This window comes from Anomalospiza imberbis, chromosome 1 (assembly GCF_031753505.1).
Source record: "Anomalospiza imberbis isolate Cuckoo-Finch-1a 21T00152 chromosome 1, ASM3175350v1, whole genome shotgun sequence".
Taxonomy (NCBI): domain Eukaryota; kingdom Metazoa; phylum Chordata; class Aves; order Passeriformes; family Viduidae; genus Anomalospiza; species Anomalospiza imberbis.
The window spans coordinates 104,341,913-104,358,849 of NC_089681.1; the positions used below are offsets into that span (position 1 = coordinate 104,341,913).

Sequence of the window (16,937 nt, forward strand, 5' to 3'; positions counted from 1 at the left end):
AAATAATCTCTCATATAAATGTAAAGAACAGAATACTATAAAACTGGTACACTAAAGAGTGAAAAAAGATACAAGAAAACCAAGTGTTAGGTCAAAAACCAGAGTTTTGAATTAATTGCAACTGTACATATTTACATACTTCAGGCTTATCTTATGGTTTACATCTCATAATTCAAGAATACTTACGGGACCCATTGCATTAAATAACCAAGTGTTTGTAGAGCTTCATCATAGTTTTTGATGGCCAAAGAGTAATTTCCATTCTTAAAATCCTGGTTCCCAGCTTGCCTCTTCAATTGTGCATATGTCATGGGATCCATACTAAGGAAAGCAAAAAAAGAAAGAAAAAAAAATAATCAAACAAAAGCACTGACTTATGAGACATTTCTTTCCCTTAATAATTGACTTAATTTTTCATCTTAGTTTTTGCATATATGATAAGGAGGACAAAAGAGCACATCTTTTTGTTTCCTGCAGTTGGACTAGTAAAATAGAGCTCTGGTGACAGCCTCATCTTTGCTGTTAATGCCTCCTCAACTTTTAATCTACTTTTTAATACACTTCAGCTAACCAGATCTACCACTGGTATGCATTTTTGTTTCAATTTTTATCTTCGGGTCTTAAACTGTATCTTTTAAATTAGGATTATAAATTATTTCAATGTGTGAGCATATACTCAATGCAGGAGGAAATATCTGAGAAAACACAGCTTATATATATTTACATGCTTAAGGAATACATGAAGCTATACATTTCAATTAATTAGACACAAAACTCATTTAGTTGCTTTTTATTTATGAGTTTTTTATCCAGGTCCTCTGTCTAGATACTCAACAATCCAATGCATACAGAACTGCTTAGAAACTTAATTACTGCAAGAAAATATTGTAACATAGCATGGTAATAGTGCCTGAGGACCTTGAATCAGACTTAAGATAGTTATTAAAAAGAATACAGGAAGTGGCCAAAGAAAACAAAGGTTGAAACTAGCATCAACTGTAACTTTCTGAAAAACTATTTAAAACATTAAAATTCTAAAATCAGTGTCATTAAAGAAAACTAATCACATGGTCAAGCAGCTAGATGAAAGAAACAAATGCGAGAGGAAAACCAGCTACATGTATGAGAAACAGCACACAAGAAACAGACAAGAGAAATATCCAGTGCTAAAGTGCTGTGTAGAATCATTCTTTACAGATTAATTTTATGATTAAAAGCTGTTTCCATTACCTGTAAAAACCTGTATGAATCTCACAAATCTCAGTGCAATTAAGTAAGATTAATTCACTAAATAAGAATGCAGAGATTTATGTATTATCCAGGCATTAACAGGCCGGTAACAAAACCCGTAAAATCCGCAACATTTGCTACCTGCTAACATAATGTCAAGGTTTAGTCTGGCAGGCAGCTAAACACCACACAAACCTCAGCTCACTCCCCCACTCCCTGAGTGGATGGGGGAGAGAATTACAGAAAAAAAAAAAGTAAAATTTGTGTGTTGGCATAAATATAGTTTAACATCACAGAAAAAGAAGGGAAAATACTAACACTGATATTACTAACAATAAACGTAGAACAAAACAATTAATGCACAGTGCAATTGCTCACTACCCACTGAACAATGTCCAGCCAGTTCCTGAGGAGTGCCCCTGGCCAGTTTTCCCTCCTAATTTATAACCATGACATTCTATAGTAGAGAATATATATTGGGTGAGTTCAGGTCAGCTGGCTGTGTCCCCTCCCAGCTTCCTGTGCCCCTCTGCAGCTGACAGGACAGCATCAGAAGCTGAGAAGTCCTTGACTTAGGGCAAACACAGCTCAGCAACTACTAAAACATCAGCATGTTATCAACACTATCCTCATACTAAATCCAACACACAGCACTGTACCAGCTACTGAGTAGAAAATTATCCTAGCTGAAAACAGGACTAAAATATCTGCAAGATCTCTTGACTACACAGCAAAGTAGATATTTTTAAGTATATGAATTTACAGACAAAGCAAGAAACATTACTGAAGTATTTTCTCTGTAGTACTCCTCATGATGAGGCTGAAACACCAGGAATCAGCGCTGTCTTGTGAGCACAGAGGTATGATAAACCACACTACAGATGGCACTGTGCCTTTGCATTTATCCAAGCACAAACAGCACTTGTTGGGCTCACAAGTGCACTAAGCAGATGGGAGAGCAGCAGCCCACAGCTCTGAGAAGGTAACAGCAGAAAAATCAGGTGAAACCATAAAGCTCAGATCTGCACTGCTTCAGACTGACTGGGAAATGACCTGTCAGAACTTATATCTTAATTAAACAAACACTCCACGATGATGTCTATAATTGAAACATCAAATTGCTAATTCCAGGGAAGCACCAAGAATAGATTAAATCCTGGATAAAAACTAAACTCAAGAAAAAGAGGTCCCAGCTGCCTGGGGGAGGTATGACAACCAGTCATGCTAGAGGGGTAATTTTTACATTTATCCCAGGCAAATGAAATCATCACTTTATTGATCAATGTGCATACAGTATATATTTTAAAAATACTACTTCTCCAGACAGCAAATCAAGTGTACTCATAACATATTCAGGACTTCTTTTACACTGCATGAAGTATATGGTATGAGCATTAATAAGGTGAAAAAAAAGAAAAAAAAAAAGAGCAACAGAACAAAGGAAACAAACAAGTGCGAAAAGATGGTTCAACCTCATCTTTTGTGTAATTCTTTCACATTTCAATTCTTTATATTCAGAAAGTCTGACAAATTATTTTCTCAAAAATAATACCAAAATAGGTCAGCTACACAGGAGTTTTTTCAAGTAGGAATACACATGAACTGGTGGTTTTCCGAATTATAGCTTAATATCAGTTTTCTTCTTTTTTAAAAGAAAGCTATGCTTCTACTCAGTGTAATATTTTTCCCAGAAATATATTTTTGTATTTTTTTTGGAATATACTAAAAAGTACAAGTACAAATAAAAGGCATTTACAAGATATTTAAAAGATCGTTTTTTCCACAGTGCAGCAGAAGCAACAATGAACATTTTAAAAGGACTTTCCAACGTGTCCTGTGCTGATAAATTTTGGAACTGAACTCCCTGTTTAAGATCAGAAGGCAGCATGCCCTCCCCTTTCCAGGCAGCAAGAATTTTCACCAGAATAAAAGTTCCCATCCTTTTCCAGAACTGGAGTTTCCCAGCCAAAACTTCAAACTGTAGGTCATAAAAATAACTGGGATGTCTGCTGTGGGCTTTAGCAACTACACCCAAGTTTGCAGACCCGAGAGATACACTGGGCATGCAGATCTGACATCTAAGTTAATGATCCAAAAGAACTGCTGTGCAGACTAGCACAGCATGTCTTGCTATTGCCCAACATCTTCCTGCAGCACAAACAATTTTAACTCAAAACCAATGGACTAACTGAGGGCCTATTATGTAAAGTCTATCAAGCGTGAGGAGCATTAAACAAAACTGTTGTCTATTACTCTGCCTTAACTTGCACTGGTAAAAGCCACAGCTGTGTCTGTATATAACTATTGAAAGATTTTTTTGGGGGTGAGCACTGTGGGTTAACCCCACTGGGCAGCTAAGTGCTTGCATCCCCCCACCCCTTGTGGGATGGGGAAAGAGAAAACAAGAAGTTAAACCAAAAAAATGTGTAGGTCAAGATAAAAATTGCACAGTAACCAAAAGAGACCTAGAAGAAGAGAGAAAGATAACAAAGTGATGCAAAGGCAGTCATTAACCACCCCCCTTGACATTCAATAATGGCCAGGTTCCCAAGACAGGGAAGGCTAATCCCCCTAAGGCCCCTCCAGTCCATCACCACTGCTGAGCATGATGCCACATGGCATGGACTATCCCTTCAGTCAGTTTGGGTCATCTGCCCAGCTGTGTCCCCTCCCAACCCCTTGTGCACCCCAAACCTATTCACTGGGAGGCCGAGTGAGGAACAGAGAAGGCCTCAACACTGTGCAAGCACTGCTCAGCAATAGCTAAAACATTACTGTGCTATCAGCATTGTTTTGCTTACAAATTTAAAGCACCATACCGGCTACTATGAAAAAAACTAAATCCGTCCCAGCCAGACACATGCCGCCCTCATGAAGCAGGGATTTCTCCTAAAATATGGAGTCTATGAAACACATAAAAGTGTGGGGACACCCTGTGGTCTGAGAGACCCTTCCCAGGGCATTGTTGAGACCTTATCATTCACGGGAATAAAACAGAAACAAAACAAACAAAAAAATCAAACAGACAACATGACCTACTCTGTTTACTTTTTTTATGACTCCTGAGACCAGCAGCACAAATGTGACAGCAAAATGAAGCACATTAATTTTTACTTACAGAATTAAACCAAAAGATTATACAGTTAAGTCAGAAACAATCTACTCCAAACCCTACTGCTGCCAGTGGTCAAAATTCCCATTTGCTTTACGTGTCATCAACTCTTGTGTTACTGTGCTGGTCAGTGTCCCACTGAACTGCTTCAGTCAGACTGCTGTCAGAAGCAGGGAGCTTTAGAGTGGTTACAATGCTAAGTTTTGATTCCTCTTGCTTCAGAGGATAATTTTGAAAACACAAATGGAGACTGCCCAGAAAAGCCATTTGTCACTATTGAAAAATGTTGTGGTCCTTATGCCAGCTATGGGTCTCAAGAGGCCAACTTATGCTTTCTGAACATTTGAAGCTGGCAGTTCTAAAAACTTTGAAATCTGAGACTGAACCCCAGCCTTTGGTTTTTCTGTCTGCATCTGCTTTACACATTTTAAAAAGAGAAATTGCATGACACTGTTTAAGTCACAGAAAAAAATTAGAAGGTCTTCACAGCCATGCTTTTAATTATTTTCGATCCTGAAAGTTAAGCCTTAAGGATCCATCCCTATGGCATTATTCAGTGGTAGAATAATGTTTTTATTCTCCAAGCACAGTAGATTTCCATAATGCAAGGAACAAATGAAGCACAGCAATCTTAGGAGCTGAATTAAAATAATGCTCCCAAATAAGAATGCTTCCAAATAAGAATGCTCCTATTTTCAGGAAATCTGACTTCTAAAGACTGGGCTTTCCTCAGTCCTATTAAGTAGACAAATCATTCCTTCTTCCTCATTAACCCAAGAGGCAGACATTACAAACTGGCAATAGGTTGGAAAAGATGCAACAATGTATCTAAACTGTGGCTGAGTTACAACTAAATACATTTCATCAGCATTCAAATAATTCATGCTTTCTCAACAAGAAACCTCAGGGCTCCATTATCTCTCCTTCAACAAAAGCATCCTGGCTCCAAGAGCATGATGCCAAGAAAGGACTGTCATGTCACCCCTTCTGCTACACCAGAGGAACCCCTGCAGCCACATGCCACCACTGGCACCATATGGCACCATGCAGGCAGCCCTGCAGTCACCCAGCAAAAGGACACTGCGTTCAGGTCTTCCAAATGACACTTCCATCATGACCTGATATAGATACATGTGAATGTCAGGGCAGACCCAGTAAAAGAAGGAAAAACACAGGCCAAGAAGGCTGTAAGTGGCCGTAACTATGGCAGTGCTCTGCCTGCTAGCCAGTTTTACCTGTTTTCCTGACAACAACAGCTACCAAAGACATATTTAGAGAACACAGTCTCCTTTCAATGTGTATAAGCCTAACTTTGACAGTGAAAAGCAGGGAAAAGTTTACTTTTCTCAGTTTTCCACTGCATGCCGAAAAGTGAAATGAAAAATCTGGAAATCACCTGTACTTTCAGAGGAGGCCCTGAAGAAACAGCAGAGACAAAAATTACCAGCTTATAACTGACTGGGTTACAAGCAGACACATTTGGAAATCTCATGAAGAAGAGAGGAAAGAATCTGAGATTCAGACAGGGACATCCTCATGGATCTACTTAGTCTGAAAAACGTCATAGTGGCATTTGTGACTATCTGAACAATATTTTAATTGAGTGTTCAGCTAGTATCTCATGAAGAGAGATAATGAAGAAGATGATGATGAACATGAAGATCTCATATTTAGCCCTTGTAAAATGTCAGCTCGTTGGAGAAACTGGTCAACTCAAATGAAGAGCCTCTAATTTAGACAGCTTGTCATCAGACATCCCTATCATTAGGGATATATTCAGATAGATAGATAGAGATAGCCTTATCTATAGATAGATTCTCACCCAGTCCTACAAAACAGGGGAAAAAAAATTCTGTAAGAAGTCACCTTGCCAGATTTGTAACCAGACTTTGGATGTTCCAAAGACCCTTAGCTCTCAGTAAAAGCCAGCACCACTTGGAAAATAATGAATGAGATTCTAGAGAAGATTTGGATTACATTAGGGCAAGCAGAGCAGCATAGTGATAGCTTCTTATGAGAATGTTGTCGTGAACTCAGCACTAATTGGACCAAGTGAAGTTTCTTTACTGCTTCTGGGCACTATGGCCCGTCAGCATCCCATACATCACAGAACACCAAAGATAAAGACAGCATGCATCTCTGGAGCTGTGTGCCTCTAAAAAGACAAAGAAAAATATTTCCTAGGTAAGTGAAGAGAGAGAACATTTTATCAGGTTGTTTCAATCTGAACTGGAGACCTGTACACAACCTCCATCACTGGACACAAGCAACCCTCAACACCTCTTGTAGAATTTTGCTTCTCTAGATACTCTTCCTTCCTAAATGGTAAAGGCAGAAGTACTACTAGGGGAATTCAGGCTACTGTTCTGTAGCTTCACCTATGCAGTACCACACTGATTCAGCACACCTTGACAGCACAAAGGATCTTTCACTATTGAGAAGGAATTCTCACCTTACCTGGGTCTAGCAGGCAAGCACTATTTCTGTATTTTGGAAGTCAGCTGTGAGACTTCTAAGTTCTGGTTGTGCTTTCAAAAGATGTTAAATGGCTAGGGTGAGAGAGCACAGAGTCAGACAGAACTTCCCAGGCTGCTCTTCATTTTATACCAAGCTTTTCCTTGGAAATGTGCTCTGTAGTAAACTGATGATTGTAGGGCACAGACATTGTCAGAAACAGGACAAACATCCTTATCAACATTTGGCAAATGCAGCCCAGGATGCAATTAGCACAGATGTCTTAAAGGCCTATTAACACCTCAAACACCACATACAAACCAGATAGGGAGGATTTGTGCAAGGTCTGAATGAAACAAGGGTTATAAGCAGAATACACACACAAGACTCTGGGCTAGGGCCCTGTTCTGGGCAGAGCTGGCCTGAACGACCTCCCAAGGTCCTCCTTTTTCAGATTACTACTGTATGTTGCTTTCTGTTTGTGCAAAATGTCAGAAAGGAATTATTAATAACAAAGCCCAGCCACCTGATGTCCCCAACCAAACTCACAGCTGACACAGCTTGGCAGCTCAGTTCTTCTTCAGATGCATGACCACCAAACAGGACTACAGAAACGGCACCCAAACCCAGCCAGAAGTTGGGCCAGCCCTGCTGACAAGCAGAAATCCATGCAAAACCTCAAGAAGAGGTAACATTTCAGAGGTAACCATAAGAAGAGTAACATTTCAATGTTACTGATTGAAATGTTACTGATCTTTAGAGCAGAGATTTGTGGTTCACTTGCACACAGGAAAGGCACTAGGCAAGGAAGTGACATAGCAAGGAAATTAATATCAGAAGCACCTCACCAGGAACAAGACAACACCTCCCACAAAAAGAGGAGGGTGCACACACCCCAGGACACCAGGTCTGTACTTACTTTAGACCCTGGGAAATGAGAGTTTCACACCCATGGACAAGATGGAAACCAATGTGACATTCCATGGTATGGAATATCCCTTTGGACAGCTCAGGTTAGCTGCCCCAATTGCCCTTCCCAGCTTTCTGTGCCCTCATCCAGCCTCCCCACTGGTGCAACAAGCTGTAAAACGCTTGACTTAGGATAAACACTGCTTAGGAACAACAAAAACATCACTGTTTTGTCAACATTAGTCTCATCCTAAATCCAAAGCACAGCACTGTACCAGCTACTAGGAAGAATATTAACTCTATCCCAACCAAAACCAGATGACACCTCAGAACATCCTTCCACCTTTCCTTGCAAGCTTGGCTCAGGCCAAGCACATTTGACTAGCCTTCCCTGAAGACTGTTTCACAGCCTGCAGCAGCAACAGGTCTGGCATTGCTCCACAGCACATCCTGTTTTGTTAAGGGAAACAAAACAGGCTTCTTTGCCTTCAGCTTCAAATGATTCTTCCCTCAACTTTCCAGTAACAAGTCACACATAAGAAAATGTATGGTTGAGCCATGTCTGGAGTTGCTTTTTCAAGATACAAATACCTATGATTTCCAGTAAATTAAGTAAAGACTTGCATTTTCCATTTTATATACAAAAAAAAAAAAAAAAAAATATTATGCAAAAGCATGTTCAATATTCTGTTTGCACAGTGTCATTACTGTGTCACCACAAAAACCACCAAAACCTCACAACATCAGGAAATGCTCATCTTTCTGTTTCTCTCTGAAATAATAAGTCTTGAAATCCCTAGTCTAGCTCAGCCATACAAGACCTAACTAAGTCCAAGAGGGAGTTGTTTACACTGCTGCAGTTGTTTGCTCAGCCTGGCAATGTTCCTGTCATTGTCTTGCTCTTCTTTGCACTGGTGTGGCCTCACCTTGAATACTACGTGCAGTTTTGGGCACCACAAAATAAAAAATACATTAAGCTGTTAGAGACCATCCAAATAGACCACAAGGATGGTGAAGGGTATGAAGAGGAACCTGTATGGCGAGCAGCTAAGGTCACTTGGTTTATTCAGCCTGAAGGAGACTGAGGGGAGATCTCTTTGCTGTCTGTGATTTTCCCGGGAGGGAAAGAGGAAAGGCAGGCACTGATCACTTCACTCTGGTGACCAGCAACAGGACTCAACGAAATTGACTGAAGCTGAGTCAGAGAAGGTTTACACTGGATATTAGAAAGAGGCTCCCAGGGAAGTGGTCACAGCACCAAGTCTGTCTGAGTTAAGAAGCATTTGGACAATGCTCTCAGATACATGGTGTGATTATTAGGGTAGGTGTCCTGTGTGGGGCTAGGACTAGGACTCAATGATCCTGATAACTTTCTTCCAACTCAGCATTTCCTATGATTCTATGACTGGCTAAGAGAAACGGCAACAAACAGCCTGCATATTTCCTTTGTATAGATTCACTCCAGAGGGTATTCACTCTGGAATGAGGAAAAAACAAACGAAAACCACCCCAAGACCAAAACACCAAGATTGCCCTAACATCAAGGTTTTCAAGCTTGCACAGTTCACAGCCAATGCTTGACAAACTTAATTGCATGTTGGTAAAAAAACACTGATAGGAAATACTCCTTCTGGCATGCTTTCATGAGAAAGCAAAGCCTCTTCCCATTCGCAATAAATCTGAAGTTAATTCTCTGTAAATCGCTAAAAAAAAACACCAAAAGCTGGTGAGAGATCCTTCTGCATTTAATCTTCTGCAGTGCACACTGTGCTCAAACTCCTTTCCAGTTGAAAAAGTCTGTTTTGTTAAGTGACCACTCCACGACCTTGTACAAGTTTTGCTTTTCAGGGAAAGGATCCAAAACCACTGAAAACAATGCTTCGCTGCTGGCTATGCTAAAGGAGTTCTCCCTCTTCTTTTCAAGCACGGACACGGCATCCCATCTTCCCCAGCTCCTCCTCGCAAACCATACCAGGCCAACACACACTCCCAGATGCCTGGCCGGAGCAGGAATGCACTCTTCTCCTTTTCCTTCAACCACCCCACACATCCCCTGGCAGGCTTCCCAACCAGCACAGCCACCCCGCTGCCCACACTCTAAATCCCGCACCCACGCTCCTCGTCGGGGCAGCACGTCCCCTCTCCGGAACTGCCCCAACAGCTCCACCGAGATGCAGGAAGCTCCCAACAGCTCCACCGAGATGCAGGAAGCTCCCAACAGCTCCACCGAGATGGGAAGCCACCCTCAAGAGGCCGCGGCTGCCCCCGCGCTGCACCAAGCATCGATGGAGCAGCGCAGGGGGCGCGGGCAGCTCAGCCCGCCGCACCCCGGCATCCCGCACGGGGTGGCCGATTGCCGGCTGCCCTTACCCGGGGAGGGTGAGGGGGGTACAAGGGGTGGCCGAGGAAGCGCATTTTTTATTTATTTATTTACCTACCTGCCTGCCCGTCCCCCGCCGCCACCGCCGGGGCGCCCTCCGCTTGTCGCCCTTAAACTCTCCTCCCCGCGTCCCGCCCCCGCCGCCCGCGTCACCGTGGGAGGGGGAGTTGGGGAATCGAAACAAATGCACAGCGCTCCGGCAATCGAAACGAGATCGCCCCGCCCGTGGGGGATGTGTCCCCCTCGTCCCTACCCGCAGCAGGGAGTGTGCTGGGGGTGGGAGGTATCGGGCGTCCATCGCCCCGCCGGAGCGTTCGGGAAGTGGCTCTGGGATGGCTCTGGGCTCCCTCCGCAGCGGGAAGCGTATAGAGTGCCATTTTTTACAATGACGTAGGATACTTGGAATACCAGCGTTCGTGCGCGCCAGGGGCACCCCCGCGTCCTGAGGCGCCGTGCTGTCCCTCCGGCTTCTCACGGCAGCCCCCGCTCAGAGGAAGCTGTGGCTCCTTTGGTCTGGGCAAGGATCACCTGGGGAATGAAGGCTTCTCCTCCTGCGATGCAATTGTTTGCTAATTTATCTTTTCCCATGGTCTTTTCACAGCGTAAAAAGTGGATCAATAAGTAAATGATAAATACTTCACAGTTCAATAATTAACCCCTCTGTGAACCAGGTTTCTAATCAAGTTTTTCTCTGACATTGAGTGTTATTGCCTGGACGTCCTCCTCCGTATCCGGGCTGGCTGGGATGGAGTTAATTTCACTGCCAGCAGCCCTCAGTGTGCTGTGCTTTGCTTTGGGAGCTAAAACCAACATTCCTCTTTCACCAGTAAGCTGGGGGTGGGCAAGATCTTGGGAGACGACACAGCCAGGACAGCTGGCCTAAACTGGCCAAAAGGATATTCCAGAACATGTGACGCCTATTCAAATATAAAAGCTAATAGAAAGGAGTAGGAAGGTGCGGCATTCATTATTTACATTTGTCTTCCAGAGCAATCAGTACATATGCTGAAGCCCTGCTTTCCAGGTCATGGCCAGATGTTGCTTGATGATGGGATGTAGAGAGCAATCTTTTGGAGTTTCTTACCATTGCTTGAGCTTCTGTTTTATTAAACTGCCTTTATGTTGACCCATGAGGGTTTTTTTCCATCTTAGTTCCTTCTCCCTCCATCCTGCTGAGGAAAGGAGTGACAGCAGCTTGATGGCCTCTTGATTTCTAGACAAGGTGAACCCACCACTGTCCTTTTGATGCCCAGTATGGAGCACGAGATAATAAGAGTTTTGTTGGAAGTATGCTATAGCTATAGTGGCTATTCAGCATCAAGATCCTACGCAGGTCACAGAGATTGTTGGCTGCACTGCTTATCTTTTTATTTAGTTGAGCTTGAGAACATGTTAATAAAAACAGTGGCTCTGTCCTTTTCCCTGGGATATCTGGCCTTGCTCTTCTGGAGGAAGTATCTTATGGTGAGCATGAGGAAATACATATCCTCTCCATACCTGGAAATAATGCAGATGGTTTTATTATGCAGGCTTGAGATATCCTTGTTCATTCTTACATGAATTGTTTAATACTACTTATTAACACTGTTAGCATTTTATGGAGTTTGTGGAATCCAGTGTCATCTAGAAGACAATTTTTAGATGAGGTGATACTGAAATGTGCCCTGGGACAGCTGGTCCTGTGGTGGCAGGGTGTGTGGAAGGATTTGGGCAGGTTCCTGGGGCAGTTATTACCTACCAAATCCTGGAAATTCACACCTGAAGAGGCAGGTTACCCTGGCAAATTGGCATGTAACAAACTGATATAAAGGTGCCCTGCCTATCCCAGGGAAAACCAGCAGGTTCTTGTACTGTACTGGGTCCTGGCCTGTGCCTATGGAGCTGCAGTTCAGTACTCTCAGAGGAACGTGGCTGAGACGGGAACCCAAACAACAGCTACAACAATTCTCCCAGTACTGAGAAAGAAACAGTGGATGAAGAAAACAATGGATCCATATTGTCAATTAGTAAAGGAGGAGGAAGAAGAAGAGGAAAGGTCTGAGCAAGAAGCTGGTTCTTTGAGAAATGATAAAAAAATGGGCGCTAATGTCTTTACAAATGACTATCTGGAAGATGGGGTTTGTGCTCTTCACTAATGGTAGGAGACATGGGTTTTAATGTCTTCACTAAGGCCTGGGTCTGAAAAAACCAATCAGGTGTTGGAAGAATGGCTGTGAGGGTCTTTAGGAGAAGCAGGTGTTAACATCTTCAAAATGGGTCTAACACCTCTATGAAGATCAAGCCCTGAGAATTTATTACAGAACCCAGACAGCTTGATCCAGCTTGAACTTCTGAGCTTTAGGGTAATTAGAGAAATGAGTCTGCAACAAGTCTTGCTGATCCCAGACAGTTTGAGCCTCTGATGGGTCTGCAGTACCCAAATGACCTGAACCTCCAAACTTTAAGGGAAAATGATGATACAAGTTCAAGGGGGGGAATATGTAGTAGGTGGTTTGGGAAGGCTGTACTTCAGCCAATGGGTAAAAGAAGAAAGAAACGTGGTTGGGAGTTTAGGATTAGAAGAGGCTGCGCCTTCAATACCTCAAGAGAGAGCCCAGGGAGTATGGCTCGGTGGACACTCTCCCTTTATTTATATAAAATTGCAAGACTCCTCTGTTTCCTTTGTGGACACTGGCTTTTCACAGCGTGCCTTTTCTGCACACAAATTGGAGAAAGGAGTCATAGAATTCGTACAGGAAGCAGAAACTACCCAGTCCCTGACTTAATCAGAATTTTGAGATATGTGGGAAGATCACAGCCACCAGAAAACTGAGCGGATTTCTGCCTGGCTGCTTGTCACAATCTGCTAGTACAAGAGGGGTTGTGATGGTTCATTTTACCGATTTCAGAATGCAAAAGACACACAGCAAGGGATTTCAGTATTAATCAAAACAAATGCACCCTTTATTGAGTGCCCACAGCAAATGCAATAGAAGGATTAGCAAGGAGATAAAGGATAGAGAGAAAGAGAAAAAGAATAACTACCAACAAAGAGACAAAATCCTCATGGTCTGGCCAGTAGATCCGTCTTGTCATGTCGGGGAGAATCTCAAAGTCTTTGGTTAACTCGGGGGTCTTTTATAGTCTTCTGCTGTGGTGGGGAACAGGACAGTATGCCAAGGGAACAGGTACAGGACAGTGGAGAATAAGTCCGTTGAGAACAAGTTCAGACAGTCAGTTTCAAACAGGACAAACCAGTCCCAGCAGTAAGCAGGACCCATTGTTTCAGGACTGGTTCCCATGGGAAAGCAGTCTTGGTCCAGCGAACACACCTGCAGGCAACACTTGGCAGACATCTTGCTTCAGTCAAGCCAGTGCCCCTGTGTTAGAATTTTAAGGGTCTCAGTCTCAGTCCTTGGGGGGGGCTTCAATCTCCATTCTTGAGGCAGTTGTGAGGCAGATGGATCTTTGGACCGTCTCTTACACTGCTCCAGTGCTGGGATAACAGAGCAGCAGTCAGCAGCTGGAGAGTAAGGAAATCCAACAGCTGGGATCCTTCATGAGAAACCGGAGAGTTGAGAGAGTGGAATAGAGTCAGGAATTTACAGTCTCTGGAGATGGTTCCTCTCAAGTGTGAGAGCAAGGTACCCATTCAAGGAAGATCTTGTGAACCTGACAGGAATGTGTACCTATCACAGACAAAGACATCATTCTGAGAGAATTAGTGGTGGTGAAAGTCATCTACAGTGAGCTAAACAATTACGAGGTCTCAAAAAGATCCAAAGGATATCCTCTGCACATAGGTCATGTGGAGGAAGTGCTCCAGCTTCATACTCTAACAGTCTGGCAGTAATGTATTGCCAATATCAACACCTCCATTTTTGGAGTCAAGTCTTTTCCAAAACTTTGAAGACCATCTCTGTCCATCTTCATCCTTATGGGTCAGTGCCATGGCAGTTGGACATGCCTCAAGAAATTAGTCTTCTCCTACCCTGGTCGGAGGGAAAGGGAGCCCTAGGCATGTGCTGCATGGCATGCTTTGTTTTTTCCTGTGTGACCAGGAGGAGAAAAGGGATGGCCAGGCTTACTGGACCACATAGATTCAATTGCCTGGTGCATGAGACCCACAGAAGTAAAAAGCCATGGCAGACACTGGTGTACTCTGGTGCCATCAGGCTGCAGGGGCGCAGAACACATCTGAATCTTTTCAGTGACAGAGGAGTGCCAAGAATTGTCTGTATTGGAGGTACAGCAACCACTATGCATGTTAAAATTCTACTTCCCAGGAAGTGTCTGGATATTGCCTGCTTGAATATAGAAAACAAATCTTTTGTTTTCATTTGCTTCCGCATTCAGCCTTTGTTTTTGCTTTATTAAACTGCCTTTGTCTTGACCCATGAGGGTTTTCTCCCACTTTATTCCCCCCCTCCATTGCTGCTGAGGATTGATAGAGTGGCTTTGATGGTCACCTGGTGTCAACCCATCCCATTCTCATTAAAAAATGGATTTCCACTAAGCATCCATCTTCTGTGCTGAGTTTTCACATAAATTATCCTGCTACCCACTTAGGGACTAGAAAAACAAAGTAATACTAACCTTGGCACATATGGTTTTATATCACTTGGCTCCTAATGGAGTGCATCAAAATAACAGGCAAAGCTGCTTTTAAAGAAAGTAGTCAAAATACAGACACAATTATTTTGTAGTTGCATCCACACAAGGTAGGGAAATACAGTGTAATCTTGTTTCCTGAATGACTTGAAGATATCAAAGTACATGGGTGGGATTTTGGAGTTCTTATTCAGGCAAAAATGCCTGAGTGAATCAACATGATATAAAGGTTGAAATGAATGAGTGGCTGATGGATACTAATATATATGAAATTTCATGTGACCTCCTGCAAGGCCCCCAAAAAACTTGCTTGCGAGACTTTTAGAAGGGCTTACAGTTGTTCATGTATTCTTGAGTTAGGGGAATGAGAGAAATACTGACAAGATATGTCCAAAAAGTCAAAACAACAAAAAAATACATTATCAGCATCTTTCGAAAATCAGAGAACTTTAGCAAAATATTTACAGCAACATTCAATCAACATGAAACACTTCCCAAAGCATTAACTTGGTCCATTCAACTTAGCAAACAGTACATCCATTCAGTTTTAAGTTACTAAAAAATTCCAAGAAGAGGAAATTAGAAGAAGGAAAAAGAGAGAAAGACAGAAAAGATACAGAAAAGGACACATACAGCTACCCACTACTGGGTTCCAGCAGTGTTCAAGTAAAAGTTCCAAGAGGAGATAGGGTCAAGACATATGCTTGTCTCATGTGCAGCCTTAAATACACCTTGGCCTTCCTGGTCCATTCCCCCAAGTGGGACTTCTGGTCACTTGGCCACTCAGGAGCTTGGTTAGGGGCTCCAGAGGTCAGTGTGGAATGTTGCCTCTGGTGTGCCAGGGATTGGCAGCCACTGCCAAGCTGGATACAGGCTCTAGGGCAGGGGGAGTGTACAGGGCAGTGTACCGCCTCGCCAGGACAAGGCCTGATCCGCCCCTTCCCCCATATACATGCACCGCAAAATGTCTCGAGACATCAATCTTTGCAGTCTCTGACACATCCAAACTCCCCATCATTGTTATTTAGGTATGTTTCAGTGCAGCACAGAGAAATCAAGGACCAACCCACTTTAATACCAATGCAGAAAGTGAAACTCACTGCTTTTTGACTCAGGAGGGACTCTGACCTGTGTCACTGGCACAACAATCTTTTTTGCTACATCTGTTGGCATCTGTTGGTGTGTTTGTCAAAACAGTCATGAGACAGAAAACAAAACTAGGGTTTTTTTTAATAACTCAGCTGTGAAAATGAAACTTGGCAGCTTGCAAGCCAAGTGTGGTGTGCAGCAGGGCGTTTCCTTCTCATGCAGCGTGTCACATGTATTGCCAGTGAATCACTGACTCTGCAAATTATTGCATTTCCTGATCTGTATGAGTGCAGAAGCAGCAGAAACTGGAAAGGGTGGACCCACTTGGAGAGGCAATACTGTTTGTAAGCAGTAAGGAGTTATCTGTACTGGTCGATATGGGGTGCTCATAAAGGACAAAGAGCACTGGGAGGAGGTGCTCATAAAGCCCAGTAAGGCAGCAGAAAATGATGTATAAAGCCATTTATACATAGCTCCTAAATCGCTTCAGTTGTGACTATAGAAGTGTCTGTGTGGATACATTTCAAAGGGAAAACATATCTTCTGCATGGTAGAATCAGTAATAGATCCCTCAAATTCCTTGGCACTCAACACATGTACCTGTACATCAGAGCTCATGATGCAAGGTACATCCATTGCATGGAAGGGATGAGTCTTGGTGCTAGCAATCCTTCTTTTTATCTCTGCTTCTTTTTCAATGATGAGAAAATCTCACTTTGAAGGGAAGAACAGCCTTCATAACACATCCAGGAAAGTGAATTGCAGTGCATGTCACAGGTCTTGGGTCATATTGAGCTTGAAAGCGCTACTCCACCAACAGCTCTCACTCTCCTGTGCAGTCAGCATCACCTGGCTCCTGAGAGTACAATGCCAAGCCTGTGTCAGATATTGCTGCATCTTACCACAGACCTGCACCTGCTGCGAGGCAGACTCAGCCCTGAAGGCAGTGCATCTGTTGCAGTGGCAACATGTGCCTGACACCAGCACAACTGGAAATGGGGAACAAACATCACTCCCTCTCCCCTGAGGACAAACTACACCATACATCAGGGCCTGGGCACATCCACCATCTTCAAGAGCCCTGACCAACCTCACCTGGGGCACCCTTCAGCCCCTGTGATTCCAAAAAGGTCAATTCAATTCCTATTGTAACTGTGAGCTTTTAGTAGGAAG

At 43.2% G+C, this 16,937-nt stretch overlaps 1 protein-coding gene across 1 annotated transcript in view; it reads right to left on the reverse strand.

Annotated features, from left to right (window-relative positions):
- Window positions 1-10,230, reverse strand: part of TRANK1 (tetratricopeptide repeat and ankyrin repeat containing 1) — a 51,531-nt gene extending 41,301 nt beyond the window's left edge. The window contains exons 1-2 of the mRNA XM_068203553.1: window positions 10,144-10,230; window positions 187-321 (exon numbers count right to left, since the gene is read on the reverse strand). Of these exons, the coding sequence (XP_068059654.1) occupies window positions 187-320 (134 nt within the window). The 5' untranslated portion in view covers window position 321; window positions 10,144-10,230. The remainder of the gene's footprint in view (window positions 1-186; window positions 322-10,143) is intronic.
- Window positions 10,231-16,937: the final 6,707 nt, after the last annotated feature.